At 51.5% G+C, this 22922-nt stretch overlaps 1 protein-coding gene across 1 annotated transcript in view; it reads right to left on the bottom strand.

Annotated features, from left to right (window-relative positions):
• Positions 1 to 20789: 20789 nt before the first annotated feature.
• SBK1 (SH3 domain binding kinase 1) overlaps positions 20790 to 22922 on the bottom strand; it is a 23067-nt gene continuing 20934 nt past the window's right edge. The window contains exons 5-7 of the mRNA XM_029945704.1: positions 21812 to 21875; positions 21220 to 21322; positions 20790 to 20895 (exon numbers count right to left, since the gene is read on the bottom strand). Of these exons, the coding sequence (XP_029801564.1) occupies positions 20790 to 20895; positions 21220 to 21322; positions 21812 to 21875 (273 nt within the window). The remainder of the gene's footprint in view (positions 20896 to 21219; positions 21323 to 21811; positions 21876 to 22922) is intronic.

Raw genomic sequence — 22922 nt, 5'->3', positions numbered from 1 at the left:
GCTCTCTGTCTTGGATAGTCTCTCTGTCTCTTTCCTCGCTGTGCCTCTGTCTGTCTCTCTCTCATCTCTCTGTGGTTCTCTGTCTCCCTCTATGATCTCTCTCTTGTTCTCTGTCTCCCTCCTCCTCTCCCTGCCCCTCCCTCCCCACATCCTGAGTTGTCTTTGGGGAACCGGAAATTTGGGGGATCAGAGAGATACTGGGAGGCTCAGCTGCTGCCGCCTAGAGATAATGCGTGGGGGGGGGCTGGGGCTGGATGGGGGTGGGGGAGCCCAGAATCCACTGCGTCTTCCTCCCACCCTGGTGCACACAGACAGGCAGAGGAATTATGTGCCTTCCTCGGGCCTCAGCGTCCCCTTCTGTGCAGTGGGTCCAGTGAACTACCTCCCTCATGGGGTTGGTGTGAGGAGAAGTGAGAGAAGAGAAGTGAATCAAGCAGCCTGGCCGGAGCAGGGGCTCAGGGAGACGGACTGAGGGGGAGGGGAGCTGACTGGGGCTGAGAGGGGCTGCGGGGAGGCAGGCTCCCAGGTGCTCCGAGCCCGTCCCTCCCCTCCCCACACCTCATTAGTCATCCCTTCTGTACCACAGTGGGCTTCCGTGTCCAACAGCTGCGTGGTGGCACTTTCTCCGTCACTCCTCCTGTCTATACTCACTGCTTGAATCCCCACAACACCCCTGTGAGGTGGGTACTGTTATTATTTACAGATGGGGAAACTGAGGCCCAGATAAGTTGAGTGACCTGCCCAAGGTGACGCAGCTCGGAACCCTCGACGAGACAGGACTCTGAACTAGGCTGGTCGTGGCCAAAGTCTGGGGGTGCCGTGTATATGCGCCCACTTAAAACAGAGGCAGCGCTAACTCCCCTTAAATCCCGGGGAGAGAAAGGCATTTTCTCCTCAATTCTGGTTACAGAGAAAGGCTCTCTGGAGGAGTGTGACATGTCGTGGCCTTTTAAATGAATTTCAGTTTAAAAAGGACATGATTTTAAGGACGAATAACCAGAAAATTGGTTTGGGCAGTGCTGGGTGTGGGAAGAGTCCCACAGGGGGATTTGGAATCGAGTCTTAGGAAGCCCAGAGCCTTCCCAGCTCTGACAGGCAGACCTCTCAACCGCGGGCCCGCATCACGTGGCTGGTTGGTGGCAGCGCTGGGACGCTAGCCGCCACCGCATGGGCTATAAGGATGATTGAAGAGGCACCAGAGCCTGAGAGACCGTCCAGTCCTTCAGAGACCCTGGGAGCAAGCCATAGAAACCAACAGGGGCGGATTCAGATAGGCTCCGAGGATGGGGACCCAGGCCCAGAGGATCATGGGAGAGGGCAGAAGGGGGCTCAGAAGACCAGCAGGAAGTGAGGGGCTGGTCCTGTGGAGTCCAGACACTCCCAGCCCAGCCAGCAAGCCACTGGCTTACGCCCCAGCCGGCCCTCCCAGGCCATGCCCAGCCTGCCCAGGGGTGGGGGAGGAGATCCTCCCCATAAAGGAAGAGGGTGCTCCCATGCCCCACATAGTAAGTAAGGGAGCCAGGTGCCACCACCTCCAGGCCTAACTCCTGCTCAGCCCTGGGCTTTGCTTGGAGCTCCTTCCCCGTTCTAGGCCTCAGTACACCCATCTCGTGAGCGGGGGTGATGGGGCCCAAGCAGATCGGTGGTTTTTAAATCATGCCAAGCAGCTAATTCAGAGACTCAGCACCCAGTGGGTGTGTAGAGCCAAATACGAGACTTTGACCCCGTCTTGCTCTAGAACAATACAGTTTGATGTTTTAATGTATTTTTTTGTATCGTAAAAGAGTGATGCATTTAAGCTCACAAAACTAGTATGCTGATAAAAGACTGGGTTTTATCTGTGTCGTGCACACGCAGCTGCTGGTGGCCGTCCAGCCGTCCTCCCCAGCGGCTCCTGAGTCAGACCTTCCTGCCCTTGCCCCTGCGAGCCAGCCAGGCCGCCCCCCCGCCTCCAGGTCTTGCACACCTTGCACGCACTCTCCCACCTCCTGGCGCTCTCTCACCTCAGAGGCCCTGGATCTTCTAAAGGATTTTTTTAATGTTTGTGTATTTTTGAGACAGAGAGAGACAGCACGCAGGCAGGGGACGGGCAGAGAGAGAGGGAGACAGAGAATCCGAAGCAGGCTCCAGGCTCTGAGCTGTCCGCACAGAGCCTGACACGGGGCTTGAACCCAGAACCAAGAGATCATGAGCTGAGCTGAAGTCGACAGATGCACAGCCGACTGAGCCACCCAGACGCCCCAGGCCCCGGCTCTTCTGTCGCTGGGATCTCAGACGATGTCCCCTTTCTCAGAGCCCTTCCGTTCTGCTCCGTGTAATCCGTGGCCTCCTGGTCACCCTGTCTCCTGTAACCCCATTGAATTGGTACCATCAGCGCTGACTTTTCATGCGTTCGGTGTCTGTCATCCGTTTCCTCTAGACTTCCAGCTCCACACTCCTCTCTGTCACTCCAGGGCCTGGGGCGTGGCGTGCAGTTGGCGCCTGGGAAGTGTTGTTGAATGAATCAAGTAAAGGCAGCCTGAGCCTCGAGCATGTGAGCCCCCTCACCCCCGCCCCCCGACAAGCTTCCCACAGTCCCAGCAAGTGATACCTGCCGGGCCCTGGGGAAGCACTGTCTAAAAGGAGAGATTGCAAACTGGTGTCCCACCGCGGTGTTTAATTTTTTTTTTTATTGTGGTAAAAAAAAAAACACATACACACACACACCACAATTCACCCTCTAATCGTTTCTCAGGGTACAGTTGAATAGCGTTAAAGATGTTCACGTCGTTGTGCAACAGGCCTCCACCAAAACGTTTTCTTCTTGCAAAACTCCAACTCTGAACCCATTTAACGGCACCTCTGCGTGCCCCCCTCCCCCCAGGCCCTGGTAACCACCGTTCTACTTTCTGTTTCTACGCATTTGAATACTTGAGGTACCTCATATCGTTGGAATCATATACCTCTTTGCTCCTGGTGACAGACAGCTTAGCAGGTCCCCAAGGTTCATCCGTGTTGTGGCACATGATTTCCTAACTTGTGAAGGCTCAATAATACCCCATTGTACACATAGACGCCACGTTTTCTTTAATCCGTTCATCCTTTCGTGGACTCTAAGGTTGCTTCTACCTCTCGGCTGTTGTGAACATAATGCCGATATGAACGTGAATGTGCAAATATCTCTCTGAGGTTCTGCTTCAGTTCTTCCGGGTGTATACCCAAAGAGGAATTGCTGGATCATTTACAAAAATTTTTACGGCCCTGCATACTATTTTCCATGGCAGCTGCACAATTTTACATTCCTGCCGGCAGCACAGAAGGGCTCCAATTCCTCTGCGCCCTTGTTAACTCTCTTTATTTGCTATTTTTTTAGAGCAGGCATCGTAATGTAGGTGAGGAGATATCTCATTGTGGTTTTACTTTGCATTTTCCTCGTTATTAGTGATGTTGAGCGTCTTTTAATGTGCGTGTCGGCCATTTGTGTATTGTCTTTGGAGAAATGTCTATTCAAATTGTTTGCCCGCTTAAAAAAATCTAGTTGTCTGGATTTTTGTTGTTGAATTGTGGGAGCCCTTTATATATTCTGCATATTAATGCCTTTTCAGATATATGATCTGCAAATATTTTCTCCCATTTTGGGTGTTGCCTTTTCACTCCATTGATTTTGTTCTTTGATGCACAGAAGGTTTTTTATTTTATTTTATTTATTTTTTTATTTGAGAGACAGCATGAGGGAGGGAGGGACAGCGAGAGAGGGAGTAAGAGAGAATCCCAAGCAGGTTCTGCACTGTCAGCGCAGAGCCTAATGCAGGGCTTGAAGTCACAAACTGTGAGATCATGAGCTGAGCTGAAACCAAGAGTCAGATGCTTAACCGCCTAAGCCACCCAGGCGCCCTGATGCATGGAAGTTTTTAAGTTTAATGTAGTCCCGTGTATTTGTTTTTGCCTTTGTTTCTGAGCCTTTTCCAAGAAATCATTGCTAAATCCTATGTCATGAAGTTTTTCTCCTGTTTGTTTCCCTTTGCCTAAGAATTTTATAGTTTTAGGTCTTTTCTTAAAAATGTTTATTTGTTTTAGTTTTATTTATTTTTGAAAGAGACCGTGAGTGGGGGAGGAGCAGAGAGAAAGGGAGACAAAGAATCCGAAGCAGGCTCCAGGCTCTCTAAAGCTCAGAGCCTGATGTGGGGCTCAAACTCACGGACGGGGAGATCATGACCTGAGCAAAGTCGGAAGCCTAACCGACTGAGCCATCCAGGTGGCCCTAGTTTTAGGTCTTATAGTTGATCATCTTGGTCCATTTTGTGTTTTTTTGTTTGTTTGTTTTTTGTGTTTGTTTTTGTTTTCGTTTTTGTCTTTGGGTTAGTTGTTTTTTTGTTTTTTTGTTTTTTTGCATGTGGATATCCAGTTTTCCCAACATCATCTGTTGAAAAGACTGTCCCTTCCCCATTGAGTGGTCTTGGCCCCTTTGTCAGAGATCATGTGACCATGTATGTGAGGGCTTATTTCTGGACTCTCTATTCTATTTATTCTATTTCATTGGTCTATATGTCTGTCTTTATGCCAGTACCACACTGTTTTGATTACTGTAGTTTTGTAATAAGTTTTGGAATCAGGAAGTGTGCATCTTTGAACTTTATTGTTCTTTTTCAAGATTATTTTGGCTATTCGGGGTTCCTTAGAGTCGATGACTTTTATTTTATTTTATTTATTTAAAAATTGTTAATAAAATTTTTTAATGTTTATTCACTTTTCAGAGAGAGACAGAGACAGAGACAGAGAGTGAGTGGGGGCGGGACAGAGAGAGAGGGAGACACAGAATCCAAAGCAGGCTCCAAACTTCAAGCTGTCAGCACAGAGCCCGACGTGGGGCTTGAACCCATGAACTGTGAGATCATGACCTGAGTCGAAGTCAGATGCTTAACTGACTGAGCCATCCAGAGGCCCCTAACAGTTTTTTTTAATGTTTATTCATTTTTGAAAGAGAGAGAGAGAGACAAAGCACAAGCAGGGGAGGGGCAGGGAGAGAGGGAAACACAGAAACTGAAGCAAGCTCCAGGCTCTGAACTATTAGCACAGAGCCCATAGCCAGGCTCAAACTCACAAACTATGAGCTGAAACCAAGAGTTGGACGCTTAACCAACTGAGCCCCCCAGGTGCCCTGGATGTGGATGTGCCTTAACTAGTTCTCCAGGGTTGGACATTTTATTTTTTTATTATTATTTTTTAAAGTTTATTTACTTTTGAGAAAGAGAGAAAGAGACAGAGCGTGAGCGGGGGAGGGGCAGAGAGAGAGGGAGACACAGAATCTGAAGCAGGCTCCGGGCTCTGAGCTGTCAGCACAGAGCCCGACATGGGGGGCTTACAACCTGAGAGATCATGACTTGAACTGAAGTCAGACGCTTAACTGACTGAGCCGCCCAGGAGGCCCTCCAGGGATGGACATTTTAGATTATTTCCAATAATTTACCAAAAAAAAAAAACCTTGCACTAAACAATCTTCTACCTCAGCCCTTTAGCATATGTGGGAGTATCTCTGTAAAACGAATGCCTAGAAGTGGAGTCATTGGGTCAGAGTGAACGAGCATGTGTGATTTGGGTAGATATTGCCAAATTCCCCTTTGGGGGAGGAGGTCAGCTGACACCCCCACAAGCAGGATCCGAGAGGGCCTGTCTCCCCACATCCTTGCCAACTCAATGTGCTATTGAACTCTTTAACTTCTCACCAAACTGTCAGGTCAGAATTGGCATCTAACTGCAGTTTTAATTTGCATTTCTTTGGTTGTGAAGGGAAGAGGAGCATCTCTGTGTGTCAAAAGTCATCTGTATTTTCTGTGATCCATTTGTGTCCAGTGTCATTTTTTTGAGTAGTTTTTTTTTTCTTGTTTATTCCTAGGAGCACTTTACATATTAGGAAAATTAACTCTTGGTGGGTGATTTGGGGCAGCAAATGTATTTTCCCAGTTTGTCCCTTTCCTAGTTTGGCTCTTTTTATAACCGACCACACACAAAAGACCTCGGAAGTATAGCAAACACAGCAAAGCATCAGATTAGAAGTTTGGTGAATCGTCACCAAGCGAATCCACCTGTGTTACTTCTCGATGGCTTGCTTATACCACTGGGGCCTTTGCCTGGAGAAGTTTTTTATTTTTACCTAGTGGTTTATGGTTTTCATTTATTTTTTTATTAAAAATTTATTTAAATGTTTATTATTTATTTTAGAGAGAGAGAGACAGAGTACAAGCCAGGGGAGGGCAGAGAGAGAGGGAAACACAGAATCGGAAGCAGGCTCCAGGCTCTGAGCTGTCGGCACACAGCCCGATGTGGAGCTCGAACTCACGAACAGCAAGATCGTGACCTGAGTGGAAGTCGGACACTTAACCGACTGAGCCCCCTGGGGCGCCTATGGTTTTCATTTAAATCTTCAGTGTAATTTATCCTGGTGTCAGGTGTGCCGTATGGAGCAGCCTTTTACTTATTTGTGTCAGAGGGCAAAACCTTGTCCCACTGCCCTTTAGTGAATAATCAGTATTTTCCTGAAATGGTGCCCGCCTCCCCAACATCCCCCTGGTCTGTGTCTCGGGTTTTCTGCTCCATTTGTGAGCATCTGTCTATTCTTGGGCCACGTTAGTCGGTGATCCCTGATTTGGAGGTGTAGAGGCTACTTCGGGGCTGTGTTTCACATGTAAGTCGTGGCTGTTAACAGCGTGGACCCCTGAGCCCTCAGTTTGACTTACAGACTCCAGCAGCAAGTGGCTTCATCTCTTTGCCTCAGTTTCTTCATCTTTAAAGTGGGGAGAATAATAGCACCGACCTCCCAGGGTGGTTGGGAGGATTAAATAATTTAATGTATTATGTAAAGTGCCTAGAACAGTGTCTGGTGTATAATACGCTCTAAGTGGTAACCAGTTTATTTTTATTATTTCAGGCCACTTAAAAATATTTATTTATTTTACTTTTTAAAATTTTTTTAAATTTTTAAATATGTTTTTAGTTTATTTTTGAGAGACAGCACAAGCAGGGGAGGGTCAGAGAGAGAGGGAGATACAGAATCCAAAGCAGGTTCCAGGTTCTGAGCTAGCTGTGAGCACAGAGCCCGACCTGGGGGTCGAACCCACAAACCGTGAGATCACAACCTGAGCCGAAGCGGGACGCTTTAACCGACTGCGCCACCCAGGCGCCCCTTTATTTTACTTTTTTTTTTTTTAAGTAAGCTCTGTGCTCAACATGGACCTTGAACTCACGATGGTAAGATCAAGAGTCACAGGCTCCACGGACTCAGCCAGCCAGGTGCCCCGAAGGCCATGTTTAATCCTTCCATGAGCTCTGTGACGTAGAAAGTATTGCGGGCCCTGTTTGTGATGAAGAATCGGAGACTTGGAGCCGTGAAATGACTTGCTGGGACTTTGGGGGCAGCGGTGCTGGTTCTGACGGGGGCCTTCCCATTCCTGAGCCGCACGCGTGCGTCCGGGCCTGGCCGCCTCGAGCAGCTCCCATGGGTAGAAGGGGCCTCCTCTTCCTCCCTCTCCCCCAGCCCAGCGGTGGCTGTGGCTGATCCTCAGAGAGGAAATGTCACACGAGGCCCCAGCTGCAGGGGGGGTGGGGTGGGGTGGGATGAGGCTGCACCACGCAGCTTCAGGACCAGGTCCCGTGTGAAAAGGCCTAGGGGGCCCGTGGGGAACTGGGGTCTCAACAGCCCTGTCCCTGCTACTCAGCCGCTGGAGGGAAGCCAGGTTTCCAAGGACACAGGAGCCTGCTCTGGGCGACCCCAGGGGCCCCTGATAGAGACCTCCAGTCTGCCACACACCAGCTCTGTGACTTGGGGGAGGCCCTGACTCTCTGAGCCTCAGTGCTCTCATCTGTGAGCTGGGCAGGTTGTAGTAGATCTCAAAGCAGAGGATGCGTGCACGGCAGAATGGTGTGGAGGGCCGATTTGTGGCCGGTGCCTGGTGGCCTGTTCACTTGAGGTGTCAGAACACGTGATCTGTTTTCTGCCACCCCCCACAACGCAGAAGCCAAACTGCCAGTTCAAAGGATTGTGCCAGGTGCGAGGCAGAAGGGACTGGGGAAGGAAGGCCACGTGTGATAAGAGAGGAAAGGGGCTGGGCCAGAGGATGATTGAGTTGATGGAGGTTTTCCTCTCTACCTCTCCTTGGGGCTCACCGTGAGCAGGGAGGCGGGGGAGGCTGGGAGGAGGGAGAGAGAGAAGGGTCCCCAAGGAGTTTGGTGCCTCTTTTTTTAATAAAGTTTTTTTAAAAGTTTATTTATTTATTTATTAAGAGAGAGCGAGAAAGAGAAGGAGGTGGGCAGGGGCAGAGAGAGGGAGAGAGAATCCCAAGTGGGCTCCGCACTGTCAGCACAGAGCCTGACGTGAGGCTCGAACACATGAAATGTGAGATCATGACCTGAGCCGAAATCAAAAGTCAGACACTTAACTGACTGAGCCACCCAGGTGCCCGGAGTTTGGTGGCTTTGAGGGAAAGGGGGTCAACAGCCCCTCCGCAGCTGGATTCGCTGGCCCCCCCTAGCTGCACCGTCAGATATGGCAAATAAAAATTCCAGATCCAATACTTGGGACGTATTTGTACCAAAACATTGTTGTTGGTTGTCTGAAGTTCAGATTTACCCGGTGTGCTGTGGTCTGTCTGACCAGCTACCCGCGGGCATGAAGGGGACAGAGCAGAGAGGGAAAATGGGAGGGTATCTGGGGGGTAGGGGGCGGGGGTATCCCACATCCTTTGCACAGTGAAGAGGCCTTCCGGAAGTTTCTGCAGGCTCCGACCAGGACATAGAATGTCGCTGGGAGGAATGTCTGGCTGGTGCTCACCACCAGGGAGGCTCACTCTTCTGGGGGGGGGCGGGATGCGACCTTGGAGCTGAGGGCTGGTGCCCAACTGGGCGTTGAGCAGGAGGCCTGAGGAAACACAGCAAGAGTGAACGTGTGGAAGCCTTGTAGCTAAAGGGAAACCACAGCACTCGGGTGGCCCGCCACGGGGGCAGGTGGAAGGGGCTGGGGGATGGGACTGAAGCGTCAACCAGCCTCAGCTGAGTCCAAACCTCCCCCAACCCCCACCTGCATTATCACTCTAATGGGCTCCTACTCACCCCTCATCGGCCCTGTGGGCCTGGGGTCCTCAGGCCAGCCCAGAGGCAAGCAGTGCGGGGAAAACACCATGTCCTACAGTGCCCGGGACTCAGAGCCTTCAAAGTGACTGAAAAATCACTGGTTGGGACTGCATTTCCCCAAACGTATGTTGAGTATATTGTCAGAGGCAGCGGGGAGTCAGAGTCAGGAAAAAGATGTCCGATCGGTTGGAAAATAAAGGTGTACTGCTTTCTTCTGCTCGTGGATCCCGCGGCCGGTCTGGCTTGCTCCATGCATGGAGCACTGTCCCGGGAGCTGCGGCGGGAGGGGCAGCCAGGAGCAGGGCCTCAGGGGAACAGCTGGCACGCCAGGGCAGGGCATGTCGGAGGCGCCGCCCCAACAGGTGCTCCTTGTGACCCTGACCCCGAGGTCCCCAGGGCGGGAAGTGAGAGCCGGCCAAGTGTTTACAGAAAAGCTGATCCTTGCAGGGGCTGCTGCTACGTATTTTATTTTCAACCACACTCCTAGAGCACTGACTGTGGGCCGGCTCTGGCTCAAGGGCTTTGTAAACACCAGTTCAGTTAATGCCCGTAAGGGCCCTTGCAAGTAGGATGCCCGTTACCCCCACTTGGCCCACAAGGGCCCTGAGTTGCTGAGAGATTAACTTAAGTGGTTTGTCCAAGGTCACACAACGGGGAAGGGGCAGCTCCCGGAGCAGGCCAAGGCCAGCCCGACCACCTGGCGGGCGCTGGGCCCCAGCCCTCAGCCCATTCACGGGTGGGAAGCTGGACCCGTGGCCATCCGTCCAGAAACAAGGACACATGCTGAGGTGTCCTGCAGGGCAGGCCAGGTGCTGGGATCCAGGACGAGCACGGTAGCAGGACACCACGTCCGTTCTTGCGGAACACTTGGTCCAGACAGAAACACAACCCAGCGTACACAAATCAATGCTGTTTAGTGAGCGCCTACTGCGGCCACACCCTGTTAGAAGCTCCACTTGCCTCTTTATCCTTGCAAAAACCCCTTGATGTATCACTGGCCTCGTTTTGTCGATGAGTAAAGTGAGGCTTAGAGAGACTCAGTCATTTGCCTAAGGTCACGGAAAGCAAGTGGTAAATTTGGGGCTCACTAGGGGGAAGTGTGAGGGGTTCAGTGGGGCACACACGCCAGAGGGCTTCCCTGAGGAGGTGCCGCTGCCCTGGAGCTGTCCAGGAGAGGGGGCTGGTCCAGTAGAGAGAAGGAGGAGAGTGTTCCAAGCCAAGCAAGCCACCCACGAAGGCCAGGAGGCTGACGAGGCTGGTGATCTGGGGTGGCTGCGTGTGGCCTGGCCAAGAGCTCGCCTGTGCTGGGTAGAACCAGCCCCTTCCCCCAGACAGGACCCCCCCCCCTGCCCCCGCTCGCCATTCTCAGGGGCCCTGGCCCAAGGTGCAGGAGTGGGACCAGGGCAGAGCCCCAGCCCTTGCTGGAAAGCCCATCACGGAGGCAGTCCAGACTCCCTGCTCTGTCCTTTGCTGACTCTGTCTTGGGTAAGTCCCTTCCCCTCTCTGAGCCTTGGTTGCTTCAGCTGCAAAATAGGGATAATAGTACATCATGGGCTTTTATGAGGATTAAATAAATGTCTTAAAAGATACCAAGGGCTTTGAGTAGGACCTGGCTGAAGTCAGCACTTTAGAAATGTCAGTTGTTGCCGGTTTTGAGACTGTCCACCTGACAGTTCATTGCTTTCACTTAGGTTGAGGGAAGCCAGCGTGGTTAGGGGTCCTAGCGCCCGCTGGTCATCCTGCCCACATCTAAGGACTCGCCAGCCCCACTAGCCAGCCGTCACCACCCTCAGGGCCGAGTCCCAGTGGGGGTGGCATGGGCGCCTCTGGCTGGGGACTTGCAGGCTCCTGGCAGTGGGGGGAGGGGTGGGAACCAAGAGACGTGGTGACTAAGACGGGAACCCGAAATGCACTCACACAGAGAACTCCTCCGGGAGGTGGTTCTTTCACTCGGGCTCTGGTGAGTGACTCATGCGGGGGCAGGTACAGAAGGTGCTAGGGCCCAAGAGGAGATGCTCGTCCCTCCCAAAAAGCTGGTTGCACCGTGGGTTATGGAGGGCTGGGGGTACCTCCCAGACCCTCGGGTGGGGGAACGGACAGGCCCTCTGAATGAGAGGACTGCGGTCAGAAAGACCTGGGTTCAGATGCCGGGCACCATTATTTTGGAGCTGTGTGACCTTGGGCAAGGAACTTCCCCTCTCTGTGCCTCAGTTTCCTCTCCTGTAACATCAGGTTAATTCAATCCACTTTCTGGTGCCCAACCCTTCCTAGTGTGCTTTGTTGGATCTTGGTGACTCCCCACCTCAAGGACCTGCAATGGCTCCCCCTTGCCCACAGAACAAAGTGCAGCCTTCTGCTAGGAGTCGGGTGGCCCAGGTGTGGACTATCTGTGGACTCTGTGCTGCTTCTGTGTTATTTAATCCTCACACAAATCTGTTTTACAGCCAAGAAACCAGCCCCACACAGGTGCTTAAGTTGCCCAGGGCAGTGCTGGGTTTCAAAACTTCAGGTAGCCTCTCCATTGCATACATAGCTTCGTCCAGTTAATAAAATGGTAGGAGGATGTGCCTGGCTGGCTCAGTCGGTTGAGAGTCAAGCTCTTGATTCCGGCTCAGGTCACGATCTCATGGTTTGTGAGTTCAAGCCCTGGTCAGGCTCCACGCTGGCAAGAGCGGGGGTGGGGGGGGGAAGCCTGCTTGGGATTCTCTCTCCCTCTCTCTCTGACCCGCCTCTGCTCTCTCTCCCTCAAAATAAATAAATAAACATCTAAAATAAATAAGATGGAAGGTATGTGGTTATTACCAAGAAGAAAGGAGGGAAGTGGAGAAAACCAGGAATCACACTGCAGAGTCTCACCTCCTCCCCAGAGGCTCTCCTCCTTCCCGGACACTCTGACCTGCCCTCGAATGGCCATTAAAAAAAGAAAGTGCAGTGGGGACCTCCCCTCCCACTCTTAGCCAAGCTGAATCTTGGTGACCCAGACAAGCAACTCACAAACCTACCTTAATTTGGTTCTATCTGTGTCCTAACTTACATTTACGTTACATACCGTTTTGCTTCATTTGCGCCTGGGGGGCTCAGTCTGTTAAATGCCTAACCTGGGCCCACTTCATGATCTCCTGGTTCCTGAGTTTGAGCCCCGTGTTGGGCTCACTGCTGTCAGTGCAGAGCCTGCTTCAGATCCTCAGTCGCCCTTTTTTTCTGCCCCTCCCTTACTTGTGCTCTCTCTCTCTCTCTCTCTTCTCTCTCAAAAATAGACATAAAAAAAGAACAAATGCTAACAAATAAAATATGGTTGTCTATCAAAAGAATAACCTACTTTGAGCAAATGGAGCTTATTTCAAAAATGCTGGACAGGTTCAATATCAAGTAATTGATCGACATAATTGTTTACACCACATTAAAGAGGGTAACAAAGTGATCATATCACTTGATGCAATTCAACAACTTTGTCTTTGAAGAAAACAAACCCTACTCAATAAAACACATAAACTACTTAAGTATGATAACAGGTCTTTGCCAAAACTAACAGCAAACATCATTCTAGATACTGAAGCCATTTCCCTTAGAATCAAACCGAAACAGTGTTTTTGGAGGTTCTACCAAATACACCAGGATAAAAAAAAAAAAAAAAGAAATGCTCACCACTGAAAAAGAAGAGATAAGGCAACTCGATGTTATAAGAAATCATTGGCTAAAAATAAAAAAAGGAAAAGATTTTATTCACAATTATAATATTAGGGGGATACATCTAACAGAGAAGGTGTAGGACCTCCATGAAGAAAAACTATGTTAAAGTATAAAGAAGAGCTAACATCCGAACATGGGAGGACTTAAAATATCAAAAGGACATGGATGCCCCCACATGGAATTCCAATCAAAATGCTATTGGGGGGGACGCCTGGCTGGCTCGGTTGGTACTGAGTGTGGCTCTTAATCTCAGGGTCATGAGTTCGAACCCCATGTTGGGCATGCACTCTACTTAAAAATATTTTTAAGGGGCGCCTGGGTGGCTCAGTTGGTTAAGCATCCGGCTTCGGCTCAGGTCAGATCTCACGTTCGTGGGTTCGAGCCCCGCGTCGGGCTCTGTGCTGACAGCTAGCTCAGAGCCTGGAGCCTGCTTCAGATTCTGTGTCTCCTTCTCTCTCTGCCCTCCCCCTCTCATGCTCTGTCTCTCTCTGTATCAAAAATAAATAAAATATTAAAAAAAAATTTTTAAAATGCCAGTGGGACCTTTTAAAAATTAAGTAACACTACATTAAAAATTTTTTTAACATTTATTTATTTTTGAGAGACAGAGAGAGACAGCCCAAGCAGGTGAGGGTCAGAGAGAGAGAGACACACACACACACAGAATTGGAAGCAGACTCCAGGCTCTGAGCTAGCTGTCAGCACAGAGCCCGACGCGGGGCTCAAACCCACGAACCATGTGATCATGACCTGAGCCGAAGCCAGACACTCAACTGACTGAGCCACCCAGGCGCCCCAGGTAACACTACATTAAATTGCACATGGGAAATGTCCCAAATCTACAGCTGTGACAACTAACTAAAGAGCCCAGAAGTGGAACCCGTTCTCTTATGGGAGTTTAAGCCATGACAAAAGCGGAGGTCCAGTTCTGTCAGAAGAGGCCGGTTTGCTTGGTAGTAGGTGTAGGCACAGCTGGCTATCGGATTGGAAGAAATGAAGAAATAAAACTGGGCCACGTACCGGGGGCAAAAGTACATTATAGATGAATTAAAGTTTAATAAAAGCCTTAGGGGAAAACTTAGGAAACAATACTTAAAATCTAGGGATTGGGGATAATTTTCAAAGCGAGAAAAGAAGCCCAGAGGCCACCAAAACTCTGTTAGATGAATCTATGCTAAAATTACGAGGGAAGATTATGAAACGTTAAGAGATTCATATTTGCCAATCTGGCAAATAAACAAGCCCAGCCCGTGGGATACCGTCAGTCCACCCAGACTGTCGGCAAAAGACTACCAGCCCTAAAGAAAAATGGCAAAGGTGTGAAGAGACAGACTCTTCACAGAGGAGCAAATCCAAATGGCAAATACATAAACTAAAGATGCTCTGCTTCTTAGAAACCAGAGAAAGGCAAATGAAAGTACTGATGAGTTAGCACTTTCTACTGGGAGGTAGGCAACAATGAAAGGCTGGTGGGGGGTTGGGAGCACACTGTCACTTTTGCTGATGGAGAGGCAAATCCTTAGCGGCTCTTTGAGAAAGAAATCTGGCAATAGCCCATACAATTTGTTTGCAAGAACTTAAAACATTTACTTCTTACGCACCCTTTATCGGTCAGCTACAGGAGAACGTGCTCTTTCTCTCACAGAACGTGCTCAGGAAACAGTGAATCAAGTAAGAGAAACATAATTCCATACAAGAAGAAAGGCTCCAACATAGGAAAGAGGGAAAGGGACTCCTCGGGGAAATAAAGGAGAGACAGACCCCAGGACAAACCGCAGCAGGTCTGGAGAGCAGCTGGTTTGTACTGGCGCAAGGCAGGGAGGGGGCTGGGCTCTAGCAGTTTTCTAGAAGGTTAAATTTGGAAACCACCTAAACGAACGAATCTCTTGGGGAAACTACTTAAATAACGAGTGGAGAGACTGGGGATGAGTTAATAATAAGCACATAGATTATTCTAAGCAAGTGAAAAAAAATTACAAACACCAGGAAAATAAAAATTCGGGAAAAGGAAAGGTAATCAAAACATGGCTCGGCTAATATAATAATAGGATAGAATAATGTCCGCTGAGATTCTTGGATGGACAGATTGATGTTTTCCATCACATTTGGGAAGTTTTCAGCCATTACTCTTCACAATTTTTTTTTCCTGCCCCAGTAAGTTTTTTAAAGGAGGATTATGGAGCAGATTTGCAAGCAGAAACAAAGTGGATGTCTAGCCAAGCTACGGTTGAACCAGGTGTACTAACACCACATTGCAAAACAACATGGCAGAGGGCATGGGTACACTGAGGGGGCAGAGTTGGGGCCAAATGTTGCCCTCCGCCTCCAATTATCCACAGGAAAATACCCCAGTTCTGGGTTGAGCATGGTGACAAAGGCCTCAGCCAATCAGAGAACTATATTATCTGGGCCATGTGATTGGATCAGCAATGGACGCAGGACCCAATCAGAACCAAGCAAGCTCGGGGTTGCCTGGGTGGCTCAGCCTGTTGAAGTTGAGCGTGGGACTCTTGGTCACGTATGATCTCATGCTTTGTGGGTTCGAGCCTCACCACAGGCTGTGTGCTGACAGTGTGGAAGCTGCTTGGGATTCTCTCTCCGTCCTTTTCTCTTCCCCTCCCCGGCTCTCTCTCTCAAAAATAAATAAATTAATAAAAAAAAGAGAAAAGAAAAGAAAAGAGAAGGAAGCAAGCACAGAGAAAGGCAGGGCTCACACTCTTTCCTGTTGGGCGGCGCTCTTGAGAGATGGAAATCGGGGTGGCTGGCGGCCACCCTGCACCGCAAGGAGAGAAGTCCAGGAAGAAGTCTACCCAGAAGTAGAGCAGTCAGAGAGAGAACCCTATCCTGGTGTGGAAGCTGCAGCCTTTGCATTAAACTGCACCTGAAGTTTTTTTGTTTTGTTTTTTGTTTGCTTTTTAGAGAGAGAGAGGACACAAGTGAACAAGGGGGCGAGGAGGTGGGGAGAGAATCCCACAAGGAGCAGAGAGAGAGAGAGAGAGGGGAGATAGAGAGAGAGAGAGAGAGGGAGAGAGAGAGAGAGAGAGAGAGAGAGAGAGAGAGAGAGAGGGAAAGAGGGAGGGAAGGGGGCTCACGTGATGCAGGACTCCAGCTCACCCAAAGCCAGGCTCGAGCTTACCGGATGCAGAACTCGAACTTATAAACGGTGAGATCATGACCTGAGCTGAAGTCAGATGCTTCACCGACTGCCACCTAGGCGCCCTGAAGTTGGTTCTACTTCGGGACTTTGCTTTTACAAATCAGCCAGTTTGAGTTGGGTTTTTCTGTTGTTGGAGACCAAATGGGCCCTGGCGGACACTCTGGTAATCTCAGCTTTGGAAGTGAGCATCCAGCTCCAGAAGGGCTCAATGGCTTCTCTTGATCAAGGTCACTTGTTGGTCAGGAGATGCTGCTAAGCAGGGCTCCACAGACACTAGTGGCTTCTGGGGTTTTACAGATTAGGTTTCTCTGGATATTAGAACTCCTTTATATACAGGCTGCCGACATCAGACTCAAAAGGATTTATGAGAACATGTTGGCTCATTAACTGAAAGACCTATTTGTATCTAATTTCAGTCTTGGATCCTAGTGTTCAAATACTGCCATCAGATTCCCTGTCTCCTAATCTCTTGGCCCTGCTCTGTATAGCGGTCATGCTCCGACAGAATCTACCCGAAGTGGTGGCAAAGATGGCTGCCAGCAGGCCCCGCCTTACATCCCAGAAATGGAGCAAATCTTATGAAAAGAGAATACTTTACCCAGTATCAGGTGTAGGAGCAGGCCGGGAGCTGCCTCACTCAGGTTGTATGTCCACACTTGAGCCATTTGCTGTGGCTCAGGGAATGGAATGTGCTGGTTGGCCACACCTGGGGCATGTGGCCACCCCATGGAGCAAACCAGAGGAATCAGCCTGAACCATATGAATGAAGAACATGGATGGGAGGTGCCTGGGTGGCTCAGTCGGTTAAGCATCCGGCTTCAGTTTAGGTCATGATCTTACAGTCATGGGTTCGAGCCCCTGCGTCAGGCTCTGTGCTGACAGGTAGCTCAGAGCCTGGAGCCTGCTTCAGATTCTGTCTCCCTCTCTCTCTGACTCTCCCCTGCTCACGCTGTCTCTGTCTCTCAAAAATAAATAAAAAATATAAAAAAACAGAACATGGACGGGACATTTGAGGTGCTGTCAATCAAAAGGGGGGGGGAGTGAGTCCTGAACAGGTAAAAATCACTGTCGTCCACTCCCTTTTATACTATTCCGAGGATCCCAAGGTCCTTATCACGGCTGTAATTAACTAGAATCCCAAATCCTCCCCCTTCTGCAGGCCCCCAGTGTTTTCCTTTAATTTCAAAATCAAATGACCTGAGGGGCACCTGGGTGGCTCAGTCAGTTAAGCGTCCGACTCTTGATTTTGGCTCAGGTCATGATCTCACAGTTTGTGAGATCGAGCCCCGAGTCGGCCTCTGTGCCAACAGCTCAGATCCTGCTTGGGATTCTCTCTCTCTCTCTCTCTCTCTCTCTCTCATCTCTTTCTGCCCCTTCGGTGCGTGTGTGCTCTCTCTCTCTCAAAATAAATAAACTTAAAAAAAAAAAAAAGAAAAATAGGATGACTTGAGACCCCTTACCGCCTGTTAGGGACATCAGGCCCCTCCATAATCTCCCTGAGGATGGCCAAGTCAGGGTTCACGGTCTCCTGAGTCAGACTATGACCAGCCTACTTCTTTTTTTTTATTCTTCTTAGCTTACCTGAGATATAATTGACAAAAACTGTATATGCTTAAGGTGTACAACTTAATGTTTTGTAATATGTACACATTGTGAAATGATCACCACCAGCTAATTAATATACATATTGCCTCACATTGGGTGTGTGTGTGGTGGGAACACCTAAGATACACGCTCTGAGCATATTTTGAGTATACAATACGGTATTAATCACACAGCCTACTTCTGTGGCTGTCCCCGTACACTCTTGGCCCCTGGGGCCACCATTCCCTTCTGCCTTTCTTTGGCTTCAAATGAAACCCCCTGAATTTCTCTCTTGCTCCCAAAGATCCAAAAACCAAGGCCAGGCGATGAGCATTTTCCTCCCCATCAACTGCCAGTAAATAACTCTCATTTACTTTTCTTACACCCACATTTTTACCCCGAACCAGGCACTAAATGAGGGAGGTAAGGCTCTACATTTTGGAGAGAGAGATGCTGTTTGGAGACTGTCGCTCAGTGAGGTAAGTAAGCTGAGATGGCATCGCGTGAAGGGGACAACGGGACGTTGAGGCTGCCCTTCTGGCCCTTGTTTTGGCCTGCATAGCTGTCACTGGCCAGTAGCTGGGGAAGTGTGCATAGCACTCAAGGTCCATGTTGGGGGGAGAAAAGGAATCAAGAACAAAATTCCTTCCTTGCTTTAATAACATTTTTTAAATGTTTAATTACTTTTGAGAGATATAGAGAGACACAGTGCAAGCAGGGGAGGGGCAGAGAGAGAGGGAGACACAGAATCCGAAGCAGGCTCCAGGCTCTGGGACGTCAGCGCAGAGCCCTAGGCGGGGCTCGAACTCACGAACCACGAGATTACAACCTGAGCTGAAGTCGTACGCTCAACCAGCTGAGCCAACGAGGCGTCCCCAAAGCCTTTTCCTTCTGAAGTTCAGTGTTACTGGAAACTTTCTGATGGACTGAGTCTAACCTGAAGACTATGGACCCGAGAAGACACCGAGGGCCTTTGAGAAAGGAAGTCACCATGATCAAGGGGAGGTTACCCACCCAAAATGGAAAGGGTGGCAGGAGTTTGTCTTGTTTAGTATAGCGTGTGGGAGAAGCTGGAAACCCTTCCAGCCAAGCCCCTGTGACCTTGACACGGGAGTTCATCAGGGATGCTTAGAGCTGACAGAAGCGACAGCAGCAGAAAACCGAGGCCCCCTAGTGGTAAGTCCTGGCAATTCTCTGACACAAGGGCAGTTAGAAGGTGATATTTGTAGATTTCCCCTCCGCCCCTTAACAATCCATTTTAAAGTGTTCCGTTCAGCCCCTAGATATCCATCCTTATCATTGCAGAGAAGTGGCAGATATTTTGAAATGTCAGGGTTCTTTTTTTTAACAAATCCTAGATAAAACTCTCAGGTGTGACCCCTCACCCCTCTGATCTAGTCTGAGTAGATTTGTCTCTTTTCTTAATTTTTTTCTCCTCTCTATTTTTCACATAGATGATTATGTAATCTAAATAATGTCTATTTTCCTCTTCAGCAAGTCAGCTTCAGGGGACAGGGATTGTTTGTCGTGTTTATTGCTGGATCCTCGGCCCCTAAAATAGTATCGGGCATTCATTCATTAAGCTGACAAATCGCTGGGGAGTATCTGTCCTGTGCCAGGCCCTCCACTAGGCATCGGGGGTGGAGAGGGGATAGCAGTTTGCCGAACACTGGCACTGTTCTCAGGAAACTTCCGTTCCGGTGGGTAGAGACGGAGAACAGGCAGGAACGCGCTATGGTGAGTGGCGGTGGGCGCTCGGCGTAGAGTGAAGCCGGCTCAGGGGTTCCCGTCCCAGGCAGCCTCCTCTGACCCCTTGATACCCGAGCAGAGACCTGAAGGAAATGAGGGAGGGAGCTCCGGGGAGATGTGGAAGAGTCCCCAAATCTACTCAGGCCCTGAGGGGAGAGCATGCCCGGCTGTCCCAAGGGCCAGTTTGGCTGGGGGGCAGCACAGGGGAGGCGAAGAGGGGACGAGTGGGACTTTGGGGGCCACCCTGAGGACTACGCAGCCATGCCCCACCGCCCAGAGAACGCCAGATCATCTGGTTTCTGACTTCAGTGAGCTCCCGACACCCCCAAACTTGATGAGCTTCCCAGTTACGTACTTTCCCAGCACCCAGCCTTATATGTGGGTTATGTCTGTCTCCATCATTCCGTCGCTGGCTGCCTGAGGACAAGGACGCCATCTGTCCTGCTCACTGCTGTATCCGGGGTTCCTAGTAGGAGGCCCAAGACACAGAATGTGCTCGGTAAATATTTGCTGGGCGGTGACTGGGCGAATCAGCCTGCTCTGTTCCTCTGGGCTCTTGCTTCTATTTTCTGCCCAGTGGGAAGGACTCCAAGGTGAAGGTGGACACCAGGCGGGGGACAACGCACTGCCCCTTCCCTCCCAGAACCCGGCCCCTCTTCCCATCACCTTTAAGCCCTGGCCTGGGCCCACTCCAGGCTGGAGAGGCCCAGGAGGCCTGAAGTAGTTGCTCTCAGAATCTACAGATTCCCTGCCCCCCGCCCCCGCTCAGAACACCTGTCAAGTTTTCAGTTCAAGAGTAATTCTGTGTGCCCTCCCCCTACTCCGTCCGAGACGAGACAGCCACCAGTGGTAATTTTTCTAGACTTTTGTTTATTTTATAGCAATTGTCATGATTAGAGAAGTAAATAACACATTTAAAAACCTTCTCAGGGCCAAAGGATGCCAGAATATTTACAAACACATCGGGGAGAGGAGGTGGCAAGACACGAGAGGCTGGGGTTCCGCCCAGGCCCTGAGCCAGGCTTGGATGCTGATGCTAGCCTCCAGGAGTGTCCCACCGGCCACAGCACGGGCTCAGGGAGCACCGGCAGGCGTGGGGCTCTGCTCAGTGGGCCTGACAACAGGGCCTCTAGCTACCCTGTGGCCCTGCCTCCTGCCCAGGGGGCTCCCCACGCCCCACAGGCCAGCTCAGAGGGGCCTCTGGGAAGCACCGAAGGACAGGAGCAGTATGGAGGTACAGGGGCTGTGACAGAGATCCGGGATGACCCGGCCTGCTCACAATTGGAGACACACACACACACACACACACATACAAACACACACACACGCACACACCTTCACAGAAGAATCCAAGGGGAAGATTTTATGTGTGTGGTTTTTTTTCTTCTAAGTCTGCGTGTCTACGGTGTTATTAATTTTTTGCTATTTGTTTCTTCGACAGTGACATTAACTGAGGTAAACATCTGTGACCAACACCTCTCCTAAGGGGCGAAAGGTCCCAACCCAACTAGCAGAGGTGGCGGGTGGCGGCAGCAGCACAGGGCCCCGACGGCCAAGGAGCGGGCCTTTGGTCCTGCTCCTGCATTGGGCCGTCGCTGCCCCTCTCTGTGCCTCTGGAAAACAGGGGCTGGGCTACATAACTACAGTCCCCTTCCTGACTCTAACATTCTAGATACTACGACGAGGGAGAAACTCCCAAATAGGATCTTAACAGAGAAAGAGAGAGAGAGAGGGCGCACGGCGAGGGACATCTACTTGGAATCTTGCTTCCTTGTTATTGCAGGAGAGACGGGGTGTCGAGAGGCCTAAGGCAAAAGGAGAAGTCGCGGCTGGGAGAGAGAGAGAGGTGGCCCGGATGGGCTCCAGGTGGGCCAGGGGCAGTGACAGGGGGCTTCTCTGAAACTTGGCCCTTGGTGGGAGGAGGGTTTGCTACTTACCTGGCATGTGGAGGGCCCCAGTGCCCACTGGAGATGGGGCTCGAGAAGGGCGGGCGCACCGAGGAGCGTGGGGCCAGGCCCTGGGGCCGCCGCAGTTTGTAAACTGGACCCAGACAGGGCAGGGGGACCTATAGCCCTTTTGCACAATGGGAATGAGGGATGAGCGGAGAGGGGTGAGGTGGGAGGGTTCCAGGCCAGAGGGTGGTCAGGCCCCCTCAGATGGCCTAGATCCCCAGAAGGACCCTGGCGGGTGCCGCCCAGGCTGGTGGATGGGACAGTATCAGGCGGAAGGAGCAGCCTCACCCCTGGAGAGGTTATTGCGGGTTCCCAGGCCTCCAGAGAGAGGGCAGGGGTCATGGGGGAGCACTGGGGGAGCTGGGGTGCCTGTTATGCTGCCCGGGGACCAGAACTGGCCCGGAGATGCCTCCCTGCCAGATTTCCTGAGGGGCGGGTGAGGCACAGGCCTGGGGAGGATCCTGGGGCAGGGTGGTCTCTGAGGCGTCTGGATGCAGTCACTGGACACAAAGGATGCACGCATACATGCACACTCCACTCACACTCACATCACACACACGCCTACTCACACACTCACCCCCCTTGCGTTTCCATGGACCCCCATCGTCACACCCACAGCGGCATACTCCAGGACCAGGGACCTGGGGGACACGCGGATGGGCCAACCCCAGGCCGACACGTTGGTCTCCAGCAGAAACCCGGGGGAATTCCTGGCACAAATCACTTGGCCGCCTGCCAGGAGCCCAGGCCACCGCATCTGGGCTCAGGGAGGCAGGACCGAGGATCGGAGGTGCACGAGTCTGGGGAAGGTACGGCCAGCAGGGGGAGCTGGGCCCTAGGCTCGGCGCTCACTCCCTTTGCCCGAAGGGAGCGGTGGGGGGCGGGGCCAGGGCAGACGAGGCCCCGCCCTGGCAGCCCGTCAGTCACGAGAGAGCCGGACAATCCTGGGGAGTATGGGGAGGGCTTCTAGAGCGCCACCTCTTAGGGGCGTTGAGGCTCCAGGCCAGTCGCCCTCCTAGCTGAGGTCAGCGTCCTCATCCGGGGAAAGGGTTGGGGGGAGTCACTGGATTTTTCGGGTCCGTGCTTGCACACACACACTTTTGCAACATCCAGACATTTGCTACATTTTGCAGAGGGCTTGGCCTCTTCCCTCCAGCCTCCCAGGAAAGGGGCAGGACGCAGGTGAGCCATCCCCCTGCCCTCAGCTCCTCGCCTTCCCTTCCAGCCAGTGTCCAGGGGGCCTATGCCCCTCGTCTGGCCCAACACTTCAGTCCCCTTCTGTGCCCGGGTGCGTGAGGTGTGGGGGGGGGGGGGCGCAGGGTAGGGTGGCCAGGAGGGAAGGACCAAGGGTGGGACTGCGGGATGATCTGCCAGGGGGTGCAAAGGGCCAAGAGCAACTAGTCAGGGTTCCAGGGTTCGGGGCAGTGTGGGGGAGTGTGCCCGCAAGCTCCCTTTCTCCTGGTTCCGGGGTAGGGGGGACACCTCTGAATCCTCGGGTCTGTGGGGCTTGGCTCCTGTAGGCCAAGTCCCTGCGCCACAGGCGGGGCGAGAGGTCTTTTGGTGGCTGTCTCGGCGGCCCGGGCGCCTGGGCCCGCCGTCCCGCCTAGCCTACTGATACTCCCTCCTGCCGCCGCGGGGGGCCGGTCGGATTCGCCCCCCCCCCCCAGCCCCCAGTTCCGGCGCGGGCT

Source organism: Suricata suricatta, chromosome 8 (genome assembly GCF_006229205.1).
Source record: "Suricata suricatta isolate VVHF042 chromosome 8, meerkat_22Aug2017_6uvM2_HiC, whole genome shotgun sequence".
NCBI lineage: Eukaryota > Metazoa > Chordata > Mammalia > Carnivora > Herpestidae > Suricata > Suricata suricatta.
This window is presented reverse-complemented; position numbering and strand designations above follow the sequence as displayed.